At 49.2% G+C, this 18,985-nt stretch overlaps 2 protein-coding genes across 4 annotated transcripts in view; one reads left to right on the plus strand and one right to left on the minus strand.

The window, feature by feature from the left end:
- The window catches only part of LOC132567483 (BPI fold-containing family B member 4-like), a 40,609-nt gene extending 30,960 nt beyond the window's left edge, over window positions 1-9,649 (minus strand). The window contains exons 1-4 of the mRNA XM_060233160.1: window positions 9,541-9,649; window positions 5,365-5,932; window positions 1,742-1,846; window positions 506-649 (exon numbers count right to left, since the gene is read on the minus strand). Coding sequence (XP_060089143.1) covers window positions 506-649; window positions 1,742-1,846; window positions 5,365-5,932; window positions 9,541-9,649 — 926 coding nt within the window. The remainder of the gene's footprint in view (window positions 1-505; window positions 650-1,741; window positions 1,847-5,364; window positions 5,933-9,540) is intronic.
- Window positions 1-18,985, plus strand: part of CDK5RAP1 (CDK5 regulatory subunit associated protein 1) — a 117,582-nt gene that overhangs the window by 49,100 nt on the left and 49,497 nt on the right. The gene's annotated exons all lie outside the window — the stretch shown is intronic.

Below are 18,985 nucleotides of genomic sequence, written 5' to 3' on the forward strand. Positions count from 1 at the left end.
GACTTTAGGCAGGAACAGTGGCTCAGTGGGCAGAGCATCTGCTTGGTAAGCAGAAGGTCCCAGGTTCAATCCCTGGCATCTCCAATTAAAAAGGGTCCAGGCAAGTAGGCATGAAAAACCTCAGCTTGAGATCCTGGAGAGCCGCTGCCAGTCTGAGCAGACAAGACTGACTTTGATTTTATTTTGTTCGATTTATTTTGTTCGATTTATTTTGTTCGATTTATATCCCACCCTACCCCACCAAAGCGGGCAAGAGGGTCTGATTCAGTAGAAGTCAGCTCCATATGTTCGTATGTCCTCTTACAACCATGCAATGAAGAAGGCAGCATTTTGCCTTGGGCAAAGCATCACTACATTGTGAGAAAGGGAGAAAAGTCCTTCTTTCTCTACCTTCTTTATCCCAGGCATAATCTTGTAAACCTCTCTCATGTCACCCCAGATACTTCAGGGAATGGGACCTAGTTTTCGCTGTGTCACTTATGAAACTCTGGTAGCCAACACTTACCCTCTGAGGAGTCTGATTTTGATGCCCCCAAGAAGGGTGTCGCAGTGATCGATCACCAGCTTGGGGTAGCCAGTGCCATCCATCGTCAGCCGGACGATTGCTGTGATGTTCACTTCCACGGCAATATCCAGCAACCCGAGGAGACTGCGGGAGAAGGAAAAAATGGATAACAGGAATGGAATCCACGGTTGTATGTAACTAGCCAACCTACTGAATCCAACTGTGTAGCACAAAAATAAACATTAGAAAATTAGATAGCTGAATGGTTGGGTGGTTGGGTGGTTGGATGGATGGATGGATGGATAGATAGATAGATAGATAGATAGATAGATAGATAGATAGATAGATAGATAGATAGATAGATAGATAGATAGATAGATAGATAGATAGATAGATAGATAGAGGATGGATGGATAGATGGATGGATTAGATAGACAGATAGATGATAGATAGATAGATGATGGATGGATGGATGGATGGATGGATGGATGGATGGATGGATGGATGGATGGATGGTTGGATAGATGGATGGATAGATGATAGAAAGATAGACAGACGGACAGACGGACAGGCAGACAGACAGACAGCTAGATAGATAGATAGATAGATAGATAGATAGATAGATAGATAGATAGATAGATGATGGATAGATAGATAGATAGAGGATGGATGGATGGATGGATGGATGGATAGAAGGATAGATGGCTGGATTAGATAGACAGATAGATGATGGATAGATAGATGAAGAAGAAGAAGAAGAAGATATTGGATTTATATCCCGCCCTCCACTCCGAATCTCAGAGTCTCAGAGCGGCTCACAATCTCCTTGATCTCCCTCCCCCACAACAGACACCCTGTGAGGTGGGTGGGGCTGAGAGGACTCTCACAGCAGCCGCCCTTTCAAGGACAACCTCTGCCAGAGCTATGGCTGACCCAAGGCCATTCCAGCAGGTGCAAGTGGAGGAGTGGGGAACCAAACCCGGTTCTCCCAGATAAGAGTCCGCACACTTAACCACTACACCAAACTGATGGATGGATGGTTGGATAGATGGATGGATAGATGATAGACAGACGGACAGACGGACAGATGGACAGACTGACAGATGGACAGGCAGGCAGGCAGACAGACAGACAGACAGACCTCTGGCCTCAGAGACTGGAGAAAGATTGGGGAAGGGGAAGATGAGAACAGTCAGCACGTTTGTGCGGAAGGGAAGGGTCCAGCTGTCTCCTTACCTCTTTCCATTGAGTGCCACCTTGGTATACAAATCCAGGTGGACGCCAATCCCAGGTAAAAGCCTCAGATTGATTCTGGGAAGTGTCAACTCCACAATTCTTAATCTGCAGGGAACAGATTAGAGGAGGGAGACGTCATCCCGAGAACTCAAACACTTTTTTTTTTCTCATTTAATTTTTTTTATTGAGAACACCAACATAATAAAATACAATACATAATAACATATTATAAATAATCAAGTCATTCAAAAGCATGAAAAACAGCTCTACAAACATAAGTGCAAGTCTCAGGCAAACAATTACAAGATGATATAATACATGAGATTTAAGTGTTTAAAGACTTACTACATGCTCGGTCTAAAGTAGATCGTTGAAGCATATAATGGATTAGATGGTAGAAACTCATTATCCATTGAATACGAAATAAAAGGAAACCAAGATTGAACGATTGTTTATTTCATACAAATGTGGCGAAGAGTAATTAAGGGGAAAGGTAAATTTACTTGTATGAAGTAGTCCCAGATTATAATATACCAGGACTGAATTACGGGAGCATTTTTAGCTTGCCATTTAGCACCAATTTGTGCCTTCACTATGGAAACTAGGAACTGGTCACCGCAACTCAAAAAGGATATTATAGCACTGGAAAAAGTGCAGAAAAGGGCAACTAGAATGATTAAAGTGTTGGAATACTTTCCCTATGAAGAAAGGTTAAAACGCTTGGGGCTCTTTCACTTGGAGAAACGTCGACTGCAGGGTGACATGACAGAGGTTGACAAGATAACGTATGGGATGGAGAAAGTAGAGAAAAAAGTCCTTTTCTCCCTTTCTCACAATACAAGAACTTGTGGGCATTCGATGAAATTGCTGAGCAGTCAGGTTAGAACGGATAAAAGGAGGTACTTCTTCACCCAAAGGGTGATTAACATGTGGAATTCACTGCCACAGGAGGTGGTGGCGGCCACAAGTATAGCCACCTTCAAGAGGGGTTTAGATAAAAATATGGAGCAGAGGTCCATCAGTGGCTATTAGCCACTGTGTGACACAAAATGTTGGACTGGATGGGCCATTGGCCTGATCCAACATGGCTTCTCTTATGTTCTTATGTGACACAGAGTGTTGGACTGGATGGGCCACTGGCCTGATCCAACAGGGCTTCTCTTATGTTCTTATGTGACACAGAGTGTTGGACTGGATGGGCTACTGGCCTGATCCAACAGGGCTTCTCTTATGTTCTTGTGTGACACAGAGTGTTGGACTGGAGGGGCCATTGGCCGGATCCAACATAGCTTCTCTTATGTTCTTATGTGACACAGAGTGTTGGATTGGATGGGCCATTGGCCTGATCCAACATGGCTTCTCTTATGTGACACAGAGTGTTGGACTGGAGGGGCCATTGGCCTGATCCAGCATGGCTTCTCTTATGTTCTTTTGTGACACAGAGTGCTGGACTGGAGGGGCCACTGGCCTGATCCAACATGGCTTCTCTTATGTTCTTATGTGACACAGAGTGTTGGACTGGATGGGCCACTGGCCTGATCCAACAGGGCTTCTCTTATGTTCTTATGTGACAGAGAGTGTTGGACTGGATGGGCTACTGGCCTGATCCAACAGGGCTTTTCTTATGTTCTTGTGTGACACAGAGTGTTGGACTGGAGGGGCCATTGGCCGGATCCAACATAGCTTCTCTTATGTTCTTATGTGACACAGAGTGTTGGATTGGATGGGCCATTGGCCTGATCCAACATGGCTTCTCTTATGTGACACAGAGTGTTGGACTGGAGGGGCCATTGGCCTGATCCAGCATGGCTTCTCTTATGTTCTTTTGTGACACAGAGTGCTGGACTGGAGGGGCCACTGGCCTGATCCAACATGGCTTCTCTTATGTTCTTCTGTGACACAGAGTGTTGGACTGGATGGGCCACTGGCCTGATCCAACAGGGCTTCTCTTATGTTCTTATGTGACAGAGAGTGTTGGACTGGAGGGGCCATTGGCCTGATCCAACGTGGCTTCACATGTTCTTATGTGACAGAGTGTTGGATTGGATGGGCCATTGTCCTGATCCAACAGGGCTTCTCTTATGTTCTTATGTGACACAGAGTGTTGGACTGGATGGGCCACTGGCCTGATCCAACAGGGCTTCTCTTATGTTCTTATGTGACACAGAGTGTTGGACTGGAGGGGCCATTGGCCTGATCCAACGTGGCTTCACATGTTCTTATGTGACAGAGTGTTGGATTGGATGGGCCATTGTCCTGATCCAACAGGGCTTCTCTTATGTTCTTATGTGACACAGAGTGTTGGACTGGAGGGGCCACTGGCCTGATCCAACAGGGATTCTCTTATGTTGTTATGTGACACAGAATGTTGGACTGGATGGGCCATTGGCCTGATCCAACATGGCTTCTCATATGTCCTTATATTCTTATGATCAGAGTGATCTCTTTTTTGTGAGAGTCTAATGTCTGAGGTTGCCAAAAGTCAAGCAAGGTCTCTCCCTTCTTCTGATCCACAAGAACCCCTGGCTACATGATAAAAACTACAGCAGGGGAGACACCAAGTTGCAACGGCTGCCTCAACAACTGTCAAAACTGACAGCCGGCCTCACCTGCGATGGATGTCGTTTCTTGGTCACAGCTAGATTTGAATCCGGCATCACCTTAGAGACCAACAAGATTTTTTGGGGTTGGTGGAGGGGGAGTCATAAGCTTTCAGGAGTCAAAGCTCCCTTTGTCTGATACAAAGTGGTGTCAGAGAAGCTTTGGCTCTCGAAATCTTATGCCCCCAAAACCCTGTTGGTGCCTACAAGGTGCTACTGGGCTCAGCTTCGTTGTTTTACTGCAAACCATGAAATATTTCTTGGTCAGGCAACCCTGGGATGGAATGCTTGGGGCTGAGCGGAACTTATTTGCATATTAGGCCACACCTCCTGACATCACCACAAGCATGGCCAATGGCTGGGACTGATGGGAGTTGTAGGGAGGGAGGGACGGTGGCTCAGTGGTAGAGCATCTGCTTGGGAAGCAGAAGGTCCCAGGTTCAATCCCTGGCATCTCCAAAAAAGGGTCCAGGCAAATAGGTGTGAAAAACCTCAGCTTGAGACCCTGGAGAGCCGCTGCCAGTCTGAGGAGACAATACTGACTTTGATGGACCAAAGGTCTGATTCAGTATAAGGCAGCTTCCTATGTAGGCAAAAAATATCTGGAGAGCTGCCCTTGGCCACCCCTGCCATAGGGTATAGCGGAGAATTGATCTGTGGGTATCTGGGTCTTCTGTTTGAGGTAGAGGCACCAAATTTGCAGCATAGCATCCAGTACCTCTCCCCAAAATACCCTCCAAGTTTCAAAAAAGATTGGACCAGTGGGTCCAATTCTATGAGCCCCAAAAGAAGTTGCCCCTATCCTTCATTATTTCCAATGGAGGGAAGGCATTTCAAAGGTGTGCGGTCCCTTAAAATGTGATGGCCAGAACTCAATCACATTTGTCAAAACCTTGCTCCAGGCTCCACCTCCAATGTCTCCTGTCTCCGCCCCCAAAGTCTCCTGACTCCACCCCCAAAGACCCCAGATCTTTCTTGAATTGGACCTGGCAACCCTATCACAAGTAAGGCGTCATTCCTTACCCTGTGAGGCCCTGGACTGTGCTGAGCAAACCTCCTTCCCCGAGGATGCCGAGAATGCCACCTCCGCCGAGTAGTCCTCCGTTGCCCAACAGGCCTCCGTTGCCAAGGAGACCGCCGCCACCACCCAGAATACCTGCAGTGCCAAGCAGACCTCCATCACCCAGCAGGCCTCCACGGCCCAGCAGGCCTCCAGCGCCAGGACCTCCACCGTCGCCACGGAGCTCAGCAGCACCATAGCCAGGCTGCCCACCACCGACCACATAGGCTGGGCCACCACCGTAAGCTTCATTGCCGCCACCTCCAAGCAGGCCCCCGGTGACCCCACCAAGAAGCCCTCCACCACCACCACCACCGCCACCAAGCAGACCTCCGGTGACCCCGCCGAGAAGCCCTCCGCCTCCTCCCCCTAGCAAACCCCCGGTAATACCCCCAAGTAGGCCTCCTCCTCCACCTCCACCACCAAGGATGCCGCCCAGCAGACCACCATCACCACCACCTCCGTTGCCAATGGGCAAGTCTCTCATGGCGCCTTGGAGGGCATTGCTTTGTGCCATTGAGTTGGCGACCGCTGCAAAAAAAGACCACAAGGTGAGTGTCCACTAAAGGGGCAGGAGATGGTTTCATAACCACGTTTCTAGGGGAGCTGTTTTCAGAGAGGAACGAGGGCTTCTAGTGTCCTGGGCCCACTGATGGACCTCCTTATGGCATCTGGGTTCTTTTGGCCCCTGTGTGACACAGAGTGTTGGACTGGAGGGGCCATTGGTCTGATCCAACATGGCTTCTCTTATGTTCTTATGTGACACAGAGTGTTGGACTGGAGGGGCCACTGTCCTGATCCAACATGGCTTCTCTTATGTTCTTATGTGACAAAGTGTGTTGGACTGGATGGGCCATTGGCCTGATCCAACAGGGCTTCTCTTATGTTCTTATGTGACACAGAGTGTTGGACTGGAGGGGCCACTGTCCTGATCCAACATGGCTTCTCTTATGTTCTTATGTGACACAGAGTGTTGGACTGGAGAGGCCATTGGCCTGATCCAGCATGGCTTCTATTATGCTCTTATGTGACACAGAGTGTTGGACTGGATGGGCCACTGGCCTGATCCAACATGGCTTCTCTTATGTTCTTATGTGACACAAAGTGTTGGACTGGAGGGGCCATTGGCCTGATCCAACATGGCTTCTCTTATGTTCTTATGTGACACAGAGTGTTGGACTGGATAGGCCATTGGCCTGATCCAACATGGCTTCTCTTATGTTCTTATGTGACACAGAGTGTTGGACTGGAGGGGCCATTGGCCTGATCCAACATGGCTTCTATTATGCTCTTATGTGACACAGAGTGTTGGACTGGATGGGCCATTGGCCTGATCCAACATGGCTTCTCTTATGTGACACAGAGTGTTGGACTGGAGGGGCCACTGCCTGATCCAACATGGCTTCTCTTATGTTCTTATGTGACACAGAGTGTTGGACTGGATAGGCCATTGGCCTGATCCACAATGGCTTCTCTTATGTTCTTATGTGACACAGAGTGTTGGACTGGATGGGCCATTGGCCTGATCTTACATGGCTTCCTTATGTCCTTATGTCTGGAGCAGTGATGTTCTGTATTCTGGGTGCTTGGAGGGGGGCAGTGTGGGAGGGCTTCTAGTGTCCTGGCCCCACCGGTAGACCTCCTGATGGCACCAGGGGTTTTTTTTTTTGGCCACTGTGTGACACAGAGTGTTGGACTGGATAGGCCATTGGCCTGATCCAACATGGCTTCTCTTATGTTCTTATGTGACACAGAGTGTTGGACTGGATGGGCCACTGGCCTGATACAACATGGCTTCTCTTATGGCCTTATGTCTGGGGCAGTGATGCTCTGTGTTCTTGGTGCTTAAGAGGGCAACAGTGGAGGGCTTCTGCAATTCTGGCCCCACTGGTGGACCTCCTGATGGCCCCTGGGTTTTAGACGCTGAGTGACACAGAATGTTGGACTGGATGGGCCACTGGCCTGATGCAACATGGCTTCTCTGATGTTAAGAACTAAAGAACATAAGAGAAGCCATGTTGGATCAGGCCAGTGGCCCATCCAATCCAACACTCCGTGTCACACAGTGGCCAAAAAACCAATGGTGACGGTTAGGGTTAGAGTTAGTGGGGCTAGAAGCCCTCCCACTGTGCCCAGTATGTTCTTATAGTTGCCAGGTCCTACCTGGCTACCAGTGGAGGGATTCTTGGTCCTCTCAGCGATCTTGGTCCTCTCCCGGAAATGACATCATTGTATCACTGTCAAAGGGAGGGTGAAGGTCTAGTATTTGGGCGAACCTCTATGGTTTGTAGCCAATTTTAGCATAGAGTTTTGACCCAAAACTAGAGCATCACCATGCAATGTTGGCAATGTGATTACATCACTTCTGGGTGATGTCATCACATGGCCTTCTGGTCAGCTGGGGGTGGAATTTCTGGATCTGGCACCCCAAGGCAGGTATGACGTCTGAGCTTGTCGTGGACTGAGCTTGTCGTTACTCTACATCTCTTTGTTGTGCAGTGCTTTGCTCAGTGCACCACATGATGTGCCCTGAACATTGCCTGGCTCTCTCCTCATATTTGGTAGGACTGGGGCATTTCACATCACAAGTTGTGTTAGAGCAGACAACTCAAGGAGCAAAAAGAGAAGAGGCCTGTTGGATCTAAGCAGAAGTCTACTTCGTCCAATGTGTCGTTTCTAAAACTAAAGTCAAATATTTCCAGGAAGCCTCAAAGAAGATGAATGCACATGTCTCTAACATCTGGTCTTCAGACGTCTTCTGCCTCTGAAGAAACTGAGAGCGCCATCAAGTTACCAGGCTTAATAGCAATTGATAGATATTTCCCACTCTTCTTTGATACATTTTCCTGCTGCCAGATCAGGAAAGAGACAGGAGGAGGAGGAGGAAGAAGGATCATGAGGAGGAGAAAGAAAGAGGAGGAGGAGGAGAAAGAAGATGGAAAAGGAGGAGGAGGAAAAGAAGGAGGAGGAGGAGGAGAAGGAGAAGAAAGAAGATGGAAAAGGAGGAGGAGGAAAAGAAGGAGAAGGCGGAGAAGGAGGAAAAGAAGAAGGAGGAGGAGGAGAAGGAGAAGAAACAAGATGGAAAAGAAGGAGGAGGAGGAAAAGAAGGAGAAGGAGGAGGAGGAGGAAAAGAAAGAAGAAGGAGGAGGAGGAGAAGAAAGGAGGAGAAAGGAGGAGGAGAAGAAAGAAGATGGAAAAGAAGGAGGAGGAGGAGAAGAAGGAGAAGGAGGAGAAAGAAGGAAAAGAGGAAAGAAGAAGGAAAAAGAAGGAGGAGAAAGAAGGAGAAGGTGTAGGAGAATAAGAAACAGAAAAAGAAGTAGATAGATGATAGATAGATAGATGATAGATAGATAGATAGATAGATAGATAGATAGATAGATAGATAGATAGATAGATAGATAGATAGATAGATAGATAGATAGATAGATAGATAGATATTGGATTTATACTCCATCTTCCACTCTGAATCTCTGAGTCTCAGAGTGGCTTACAGTCTCCTTGATCTTCCTTCCCCACAACAGGCTGAGAGAGCTCTCCCAGAAGCTACAAGAACTATAACTGACCCAAGGCCATTGCAGCAGCAGCAAGTGGAGGAGCGGGGAATCAAACCCGGTTCTCCCAGATAAGATTCCGCACACTTAGTGCGCTTACAATCTCCCATATCTTCTTTTCAAGGACAACCTCTGTGAGAGCTATGGCTGACCCAAGGCCATTCCAGCAGCTGCAAGTAGAGAAGTGGGGAATCAGACCCGGTTCTCCCAGATAAGAGTCCGCCCACTTCACCACTACACCAGACTGGCTCCAGGCCTCAACTTTCCACAGCTGTTTGCCTCTTCACGACTGGCATCCAGAGTTATCCTCCTTCCAAACATGGGGGTTCTATTTAGCCACCATGAGAGAGATGGACCACTCCATCATCAATCTGCCTGATCCATTTGCTAAATACCAGCGACGCTAATGGCTTTCTTCGCATTCTGCGGCACAAAGTCTCTCAAGTAAGACTTTACTTGACTTCAAGGTACCCCTGGACTCTGCAGGAGGAATTACCTCCCTCTCTCCTGAATCTGTGGCCATGCACCCGCTTGGCTCCTCGTGTGTAAGGAGCCGACTGCCCTGACCAACCACGTGCCTCAACTTACCGTTATGTAAGACGCCTTTATTGACCCGGATGACGGCATCTGTTGGCAGCTGGCTTTGCGAGGGGGTCAGCAAGCAGAAGAAGACGGTGACGCAACAGGCCGTGAGCATCTTACTTGGGGCTACGGTTTCAAGAATTGAACAGAGGGATTCCAATCAGCAGCAGACTCCCCTCCACACCCCGGACAAGGAAAAGATAGCTATAGCAGGAATTTTTTAAAGAAGAAGATGATGATATTAGATTTGTATCCTGCCCTTCACTCTGAATCTCAGAGTGTCTCACAATCTCTTTTACCTTCCTCCCCCACAACACACACCCTGCGAGGCGGATGGGGCTGAGAGAGCTCTCCCAGAAGCTGCCCTTTCAAGGACGGAATCTCAGAGTGGCCTACAATCTCCTTTCCCTTCCTCTCCCACAACAGACACCCTGTGAAGGAGGTGGGGTCGAGAGAGCTATCCCAGAAGCTGCCCTTTCAAGGATAGAGTACCAGAAGGGCCTACAATCTCCTTTCCCTTCCTGCTCCACAACAGACACCCTGTGAGGCAGGCGGGGCTGAGAGAGCTCTCCCAGAAACTGCCCTTTCAAGGACAGAGTCTCAGAGGGGCCTACAATCTCCCTTTCCCTTCCTCCCCCACAACAGACACCCTGTGAGGCAGTCGGGGCTGAGAGAGCTCTCCCAGAAACTGCCCTTTCAAGGACAGAGTCTCAGAGCAGCCTACAATCCCCTTTGCCTTCCTCCCCCACAACAGTTACCCTTAGGGTTGCCAAGTCCAACTCAGGAAATATCTGGGGACTTTGGGGGTGGAGCCAGGAGACTCTTGTGATGTCATTTCCTGTGATGTCATTTTCAGGTCAAAGGTCATCCTCCCCGCCTCCCAATCCCTGAACGGAAGGCAAAGCCGGTTAAAAAATAATTTTAAAGAGCACGAATGCAGATGGCTCCACTAGTAAGTTGAGTAACAGCAGCAGCCTGAGAGCATCCTCCCCAGCTCTGAACCGTAGGCAAAGTCAGTTTAAAAGGAAAAAAGAAAAGCCCGGAGAGCAAGCTGCACTGGCAGCCCCAATACAGTTGCCAAGTCCAATACAAGAAATATCTGGGGACTTTGGGGGTGGAGCCAGGAGACTTTGGGGGTGGAGCCAGGAGACATTAGGGTTGGAGCCAAGATCAAGGCTGTGACAAGCATCGTGGAACTCCAAAGGGAGTTCTGGCCATCACGTTTAAAGGGACCGCACCTTTTTCAATGCCTTCCTTCCATAGGAAATAATGAAGGATAGGGGCACCTTCTTTTGGGGCTCATAGAATTGGACCCCCTGGTCCAATCTTTTTGAAACTTGGGGGGTATTTTGGGGAGAGGCACTAGATGCTATACTGAAAACGTGGTGCCTCTACCCCCCAAAACAGCCCCCCCCCAAAGCCCCAGATACCAACAAATCAATTCTCTATGATTTTCTATGGGAATAAATCTCCATAGGGAATAACAGAGTTCCTAGCAGACATTTCCCTCCCCTCCCCCCGCTTGCTGACGACCCTGAAGTGGGGGGAGGGACTCCAAACTGGGGGGGGGATCCCCTGCCCCCACCTGGGGATTGGCAACCCTAAGCCCCGACCAGGAATGAAGCAAAGGCTGGCTTCCGCACACACACACACCTGCCCAGAAAGTCTATAGCTGTTAAGCTGCTGGGAGGGGGCCAGAGCCCACAGCCCTCACCCCCCAGAGTATTTTAATCCTTGCTCAAGAGCCGGCTCTGGGGCGGGCAGGGGGGGCTGTCTTTTGGGGCAGAGGCACCAAATTTTCAGAATAGCATCTAGTGCCTCTCCCCAAAATACCGCCCCCCCCAAGTTTCAAAAAGATTGGACCAGGGGGTCCAATTCTATGAGCCCCCCCAAAAGGTGCTCCTATCCTTCATTATTTCCTATGGAAGGAACACATGGAAAAGGTGTGCGGTCCCTTTCAATGCGATGGCCAGGACTCCCTTTGGAGTTCAATGATGCTCGTCAGAGCCTCGATCTTGGCTCCACCCCAATGTATCCTGGCTCCACCCCCAAAGTCTCCTGGCTCCACCCCCAAAGTCCTCAGATATTTCTTTAATTGGACTTGGCAACCCTAGGCTGGGGCTAGGAAGCAAGGATGAGGGCTGCTGGGACAGGAAATGCGGCTGCTGAAGAGAGGAGGGCGGGGCAAGCCCGCTGAAGCCCGCTCCTCTCAGAACTAGAAACTGCCCTGTCAGTCAAAGACTTGTGCTGGCTGGGGGCGGCGCCAGCAAGGGACACACAGGGAACCACAGAGACAAATCCTAGAGCATCTCTCTAGTATCATAGAGACAAAATCCTAGAGTGGCACCAAAATTGACACCATTTTCCCCCTGCTTTCGGATTTTTGGAGAGCGGCGGAGGAGGCTGCAAATCGGGGGGTCCCCCGCCTGGGCGGGGGGATTGGGAAGCCTAGTTACCCTGTGAGGTGAGTGGGGCTGAGAGAGCTCTCCCAGAAGCTGCCCTTTCCAGGACAGAGTCTCAGAGTGGCCTACAATCTCCTTTCCCCTCCTCCCCCACAACAGACACCCTGTGAGGTGGGTGGGGCTGAGAGAGCTCTCCCAGAAGCTGCCCTTTCAAGGACAGAGTCTCAGAGCGGCCTCCAATTTCCTTTCCCTTCGTCCCCCACAACAGACACCCTGTGAAATGGGTGGGGCTGAGAGAGCTCTCCCAGAAGCTGCCCTTTCAAGGACAGAGTCTCAGAGCGGCCTCCAACCTCCGTTCCCTTCCTCCCCCACAACAGACACCCTGTGAGGCAGGTGGGGCTGAGAGAGCTCTCGCAGAAGCTGCCCTTTCAAGGACAACTCCTACGAGAGCTTTTGCATTGCAGCAGCTGCAAACGGAGGAGTAGGGAATCAAACCCGGTTCTCGCCGATAAGAGTCCATGCATGCAACCACTACACCTAACAATGCATGATTGATCGATAATCGAAGACACACACACACACACACACACACACACACACACAAAGAGGTCATCCGAAGAGTACCCAACAGAGGGTGTTCCCCACACTCACGGACACCTTCCTGGGGGTTACCTAATTAATCGCGGAGAAGATTTCCCCGGTTCTCTTTAATTCTTAATTGGCTGGAGGGCTGGGAATGTCTTGTAGCCCCCTTTCCTCTGTCTCCCTCTGGCTCTGGAATCAGGCGGGTGGCAAAAGCCATATATATCCCAGATGGGATGGGAAGGCGGTGCCAGCGATGGAGACATAAAGGAGTTCCTGTTGTTGGGCTTCGTTAAGCATGTGGTTTAGCCATATTCCAGAGTAAACAAGTATCTGTAAATCTGGAATGCGAGTTAAGTAAGAGGTATCAAATACACACCAGGTTCCTGAACGCTCTCTACGTTCAGCAAGAACAGCGGGCAGGGAAGGGGGAGTTCTCATTCCACTAGAACTCTTTCTGAGGGGATTCTGAAACAAGCACCCACTTTCTCACGGTCACAACCAGTGTTCCTTCTAAGCTGTGAGGTCTTACGAGCAAAAATTCTGCTTCAGGAGCTGGCAGGGCATTTTCTGAGCAGGAACACACAGGAAGGCAGTCAGGGCTGTGGTTTAACATGCAAATGAGTTCCTGCTGGGATTTCTCTCTTTTCTAAAAGTCCTGTGCAAAACAATGGCGATGCCAAGGGGTGCGGTCTAACATGCAAATCGGTTCCTGCTGGGCTTTTTCTACCAAAATTGCAGAGTCTTGCGAGCAGAGCCGGTTTGGTGTAGTGGTTAAGTGTGCGGACTCTTATCTGGGAGAACCGGGTTTGTTTCCCCACTCCTCCACTTGCACCTGCTAGCATGGCCTTGGGTCAGCCATAGCTCTGGCAGAGGTTGTCCTTGAAAGGGCAGCTGCTGTGAGAGCCCTCTCCAGCCCCACCCACCTCACAGGGTGTCTGTTGTGGGGGAGGAAGGGAAAGGAGATTGTGAGCCGCTCTGAGACTTTTCAGAGTGGAGGGCGGGATATAAATCCAATACCTTCATCTACCTCACAAGGTGTCTGTTGTGGGGGAGGAAGGGAAAGGAGATTGTGAGCCGCTCTGAGACTTTTCGGAGTGGAGGGCGGGATATAAATCCAATATCTTCTTCTTCTTCTTCTTCAAAAATTCTACTTTGCCAGCTACTGACATTAAAGTTGTGAGCTCCTGCGTCGATTCCTTTGCTCTGGGGCCATTTCCCCTGAGCGAAGGCAAAAATGTGTGAGCCAGAAGCTAAAATACTGTGAGCTAGCTCACGCTGAGAGGGAACAACCAGTGTCCCCTCTAAGCTGAGTGAGCGCGAGCCAGCTCACAGATTTTTAGCCTCCAGCTCAGACATTTTTGTCTTCGCTCAGGAAGGAGGACCCCAGAACACACTCATTGATGCAGGAGCTCACAACGTTAATGCAAGTAGCTCACAAAGTAGGATTTTTGCTCGCAAGGCGCTGCAGTTTAGAAGGGACATTGGTCACAATGCACACAAAAGGTTATCACCGTCCCTGATTCAGGAGCGATGAATCTAATTACGGAGACTGCAGGATTCCAACCTTCATTCAGACGCACAGGGGTGCTTCTTGCTTCGCAGTACCAACGATCTGCCACGTCCCACGCAATGATATGCATAAGCAGAGGCGAACCCAGTACAAGCCAATGGGCAGCATGTTTGAGGCAACTAGAATGATTAAAGGGCTGGAACCCTTTCCCCTATGAAGAAAGGTTAAAACGCTTGAGGCTCTTGAGCTTGGAGAAACGTCGACTGCGGGGTGACATGATAGAGGTTTGCAAGATTATGCATGGATGGAGAAAGTAGAGAAAGGATATTATAGGATTGGAAAAAAGTCCAGAAAAGGGCAACTAGAATGATTCAAGGTTGGAACACTTTCCCGATGAAGAAAGGTTAAAACACTTAGGGCTCTTTAGCTTGGAGAAAAATTGACTGCGGGGTGACATGATAGAGGTTGACAAGATTATGCGTGGATGGAGAAAGTCCTTTTCTCCCTTTCTCACAATACAAGAACCCGTGAGCTTTCAATGAAATTGCTGAGGCAGTCAGGTTAAAATGGATAAAAGGAAGTCCTTTGTCACCCAAAGGGTGATTCACACCTGGAATTCACTGCCACAGGAGGTGGTGGCAGCTACAAGCGATAGCCAGCTTCAAGAGAGGGTTAGATAAAAATATGGAGCAGAGGTCCATCAGTGGCTATTAGCCACAATATATATATATGTGTGTGTGTGTGTGTGTGTATGTGTATGTATGTATATGTGTGTTTTTGTGTGTGTATACATGTATGTACACACACACACATATATTGGCCACTGTGTGACACAGAGTGTTGGACTGGAGGGGCCACTGGCCTGATCCAACAGGGCTTCTCTGATGTTCTTATGTGACACAGAGTGTTGGACTGGAGGGGCCATTGGCCTGATCCAACAGGGCTTCTCTTATGTTCTTATGTGACACAGAGTGCTGGACTGAGGGGCCACTGGCCTGATCCAAGAGGCTTCTCTGATGTTCTTATGTGACACAGAGTGTTGGACTGGAGGGGCCATTGCCTGATCCAACAGGGCTTCTCTTCTGTTCTTATGTGACACAGAGTGTTGGACTGAATGGGCCACTGCCTGATCCAACAGGGCTTCTCTTATGTTCTTATGTGACACAGAGTGCTGGACTGGATGGGCCATTGGCCTGATCCAACAGGAAATATACCTACTAGGGTTACCAGATCAAGGCTGGGAATTCCTGGAGATTTGGCAGGGCCCAGCAGACATTTCCTCCCCCCCCCCCACTTTCTGATGATTCTGAAGTGGAGGGGGGCTCCAAACTGGGGGATCCCCTGCCCCCACCTGGAGATTGGCAACCCTAGAAAAGGGCAGGGACTTCAGCTGAGGAGAATGCCATGCGGTCCCCCCTTCCAAAATAGTAAAGAGTCCTGTAGCATCTTGAAGACTAACAAATTTTAGAGACAGCTGTGATGGACTATTTATCTTCACTACTAGGTGGCAAATCTAAGGAAGAAGCAAGGAAACTCTGGGAGCCAGTATAACTTTGGTTGGACACTTCTGGCTGATTTTTTGAATGAGAATGATGTGACTTCTTCTTGTTTACTATTGTATACATTGAGCCTATGATCCAATTTAGACAAGTATAAGCGTGAACTGACAATATTCATACAATACTGGTTATTTTATTGGTTGTTTTGACTTTATCCTGAACTTACCGAAATACTCGATGGCCTTTCTGTTTGTAGTGATATATTGACATGCAGAATGTACTGCTTTTCTTTTTATCTATGCATTGTCTTCTTTTAAAGTAAAGGTAGTCAGTCGCCTGTGCAAGCACCAGTGGTTTTCGACTCTGGGGTGACGTCACATCACGACGTTTTCACGGCAGACTTTTGACGGGATGGCTTGCCCTTGCCTTCCCCAGTCATCTACACTTCCCCCCCAGCAAGCTGGGGACTCATTTTACCAACCTCGGAAGGATGGAAGGCTGAGTCGACCTGGAGCCGGCTACCTGAACCAGCTTCTGCTGGGATCGAACTCAGGTTGTGAGCAGAGGGCTCCAACTGCAGTACTGCAGCTTTAACAATCTGAGCCACGGGATCCCTTAAAGGAAAGGCCCCCTGTGCAAGCACCAGTTGTTTCCGACTCTGGGTTGACTTTGCTTTCACAACGTTTACACGGCAGACTTTTTATGGGGTGGTTTGCCATTGCCTTCCCCAGTCATCTACGCTTTCCCCCCTAGCAAGCTGGGGACTCATTTGACCGACCTTGGAAGGATGGAAGGTTGAGTCGACCTGGAGCCAGCTACCTGAACCAGCTTCTGCTGGGATCGAACTCAGGTTATGAGCAGAGGGCTCCGACTGCAGTACTGCAGCTTTAACAGTCTGAGCCAAGGGATTCCTTAAAGAAAGGCCCCCTGTGCAAGCACCAGTTGTTTCCGACTCTGGTTGACATTGCTTTCACAACGTTTACACGGCAGCCTTTTTTATGGGGTGGTTTGCCATTGCCTTCCCCAGTCATCTACGCTTCCCCCCCAGCAAGCTGGGGACTCGTTTGACCGACCTTGGAAGGATGGAAGGCTGAGTCGACCTGGAGCCGGCTACCTGAACCAGCTTCCGCTGGGATTGAACTCAGGTTGGGAGCAGTACTGCAGCTTTACCACTCTGCGCCAAGGGGCTCTTTGTCTACTTTTATCCCACTGCTATTCCTCCTGCCCTTGCTTTTTTATGGACATTTAATAAAACTTTTTTTAAAATAAGACTAAAAAATTCATTGTTGCATAAGCTTTTGAGAAACACAGCTCTCTTGGTCAGAACAGACATCACCTTCCCAAGTGACCATTTCCTCCATGGGAACGGATCTGTGTCACCTGGAGATCAATTGTAATAGTTAGGGATCTCCAGGCACCACATGGAGGTTGGCAACCCTAGGAGAGCCAGGATTCTTTTCTGCAGACGGTGACATCCAGGCTGAGGAAGCTGAGACATCTTACATGCGGGGGATTTTCTGTCCTTTAACCTGATCAGCTCTTCCTAAGGATAATCCTTAAGAGTTCTGCCATGTTCATCCCATCCCATCGGTGACGGAACGGATGCCTCATTGTAGACAGCTTTGGATTTCAGTCGCTGTAAAGATTTGACGGAGTGAGACACCAAGATTAATGTCACCTCTCCCCGGTAAAATTGCCACCGCATCATAAGGAGGCCTTTGTCTGAATATAGTGAACAGCTAATACTCCGAGCGAGATAAAATTTGGGATCATTTCCTGGGTCAGACAGGCATTATACAAGTGTTACGCAATTGGTCACTGGGTCCTTTTCCAAACAAAAATCCATCCCAAAATTCATCAGCTCAATTTCTTCCGGTAAAAGGAGGCAAAAATTGCATAATTTCATCTCCTGGAGAAATTCCCCCCACCCCGGTGGAGTTTACAGAAAGGCTGGGAAGTGTTGACTCCGATTCCAAGAACGAACACATTATTGCATTAAAGGCTGCTTTCATCCGGGGAAGAGGTGATTCTGTGGATGACTGAGAAACCAAATTCTTTAAGAGGTGTTTCTGTTTCTTCACTTTCTTCAAGGCTAGAACAAGCCATAGATTATCCTTTAACATTTCTAATCCTTTAACATTTCCAAGGGGACAAAAGCCTGCCAAAGCCAGTTTTCGCAAGGGCTGTCTTACTCTGACCTGTCATGTATCAATAAACAGCTATTCTTGCAATGGACTGTCGCTGATCATTGAACTGCCGGAGACTTGACACTATGGCCCTGCTGGTGGACCTTCTGATGGCACCTGTATTTTGGTCACTGTGTGACATGGAGTGTTGAACTAGATGAGACATTGGCCTGATCCAACATGGCTTCTCTTATGTTCTTCTATGGAGCAGAGGTCCATCAATGACTATTAGCCACAAAGTATAGTTGGAACTCTCTGTCTGGGACAAGTGATGCTCTGTCCTCTTAGTGCTTGGGGAGTCATGGGGGGTGTTCTGGAGTACTGGCCCCACTGATGGATCTCCTGATGGCACCTGGTTTTTTTGGCCACTGTGTGACACAGACTGTTGGACTGGATGGGCCACTGGCCTGACCCAAAATGGCTTCTCTTACATTCTTATGTCTGGGGAAAGTGATGCTCTGTATTCTTGGTGCTTGGGGGGTAAGAGTGAGAGGGCTTCTAGAGTTCTGGTCCCGCTTGTGGATCTCCTGATGACTCCTGGGTTTGGGCCACTGTGTGACACAGAGTGTTGGACTGGAGGGGCCACTGGCCTGATCCAACATGGCTTCTCTTCTGTTCTTATGTCTGGGGCAGTGATGCTCTGTATTCTTGGTGCTTGGGGGGGGGGGCACAGTGGGAGGGCTTCTAGTGTCCCTGGCCCCACTGGTGAACCTCCTGATGGCATTTGGTTTTTTTTGGCCACTGTGTGACACAGAGTGTTGGACTGGATGGGCCACTGGCCTGATCCAACATGGCTTCTCTTCTGTTCTTATGTCTGGGGCAGTGATGCTCTGTATTCTTAGTGCTTGCGGTGGGGGGGGGGGGGAGGCACAGTGGGAGGGCTTCTAGTATCCTGGCCCCACTGGTGAACCTCCTGATGGCATCTGGTTTTTTTGGCCACTGTGTGACGCAGAGTGTTGGACTGGATGGGTCATTGGCCTGATCCAACATGGCTTCTTTTATGTTCTTATGTGACACAGAGTGTTGGACTGGATGGGCCACTGGCCTGATCCAACAGGGCTTCTCTTATGTTCTTATGTGACACAGAGTGTTGGACTGGATGGGCCACTGGCCTGATCCAACAGGGCTTCTCTTATGTTCTTATGTGACACAGAGTGTTGGACTGGATGGGCCACTGGCCTGATCCAACATGGCTTCTCTTATGTTCTTATGTGACACAGTTGACGTTTTCCGCACTCACCTTCAGCTGGCGCGACCCCCCTCTTCACC

Source organism: Heteronotia binoei, chromosome 2 (assembly GCF_032191835.1).
Source record: "Heteronotia binoei isolate CCM8104 ecotype False Entrance Well chromosome 2, APGP_CSIRO_Hbin_v1, whole genome shotgun sequence".
In the NCBI taxonomy this organism is placed as follows: domain Eukaryota; kingdom Metazoa; phylum Chordata; class Lepidosauria; order Squamata; family Gekkonidae; genus Heteronotia; species Heteronotia binoei.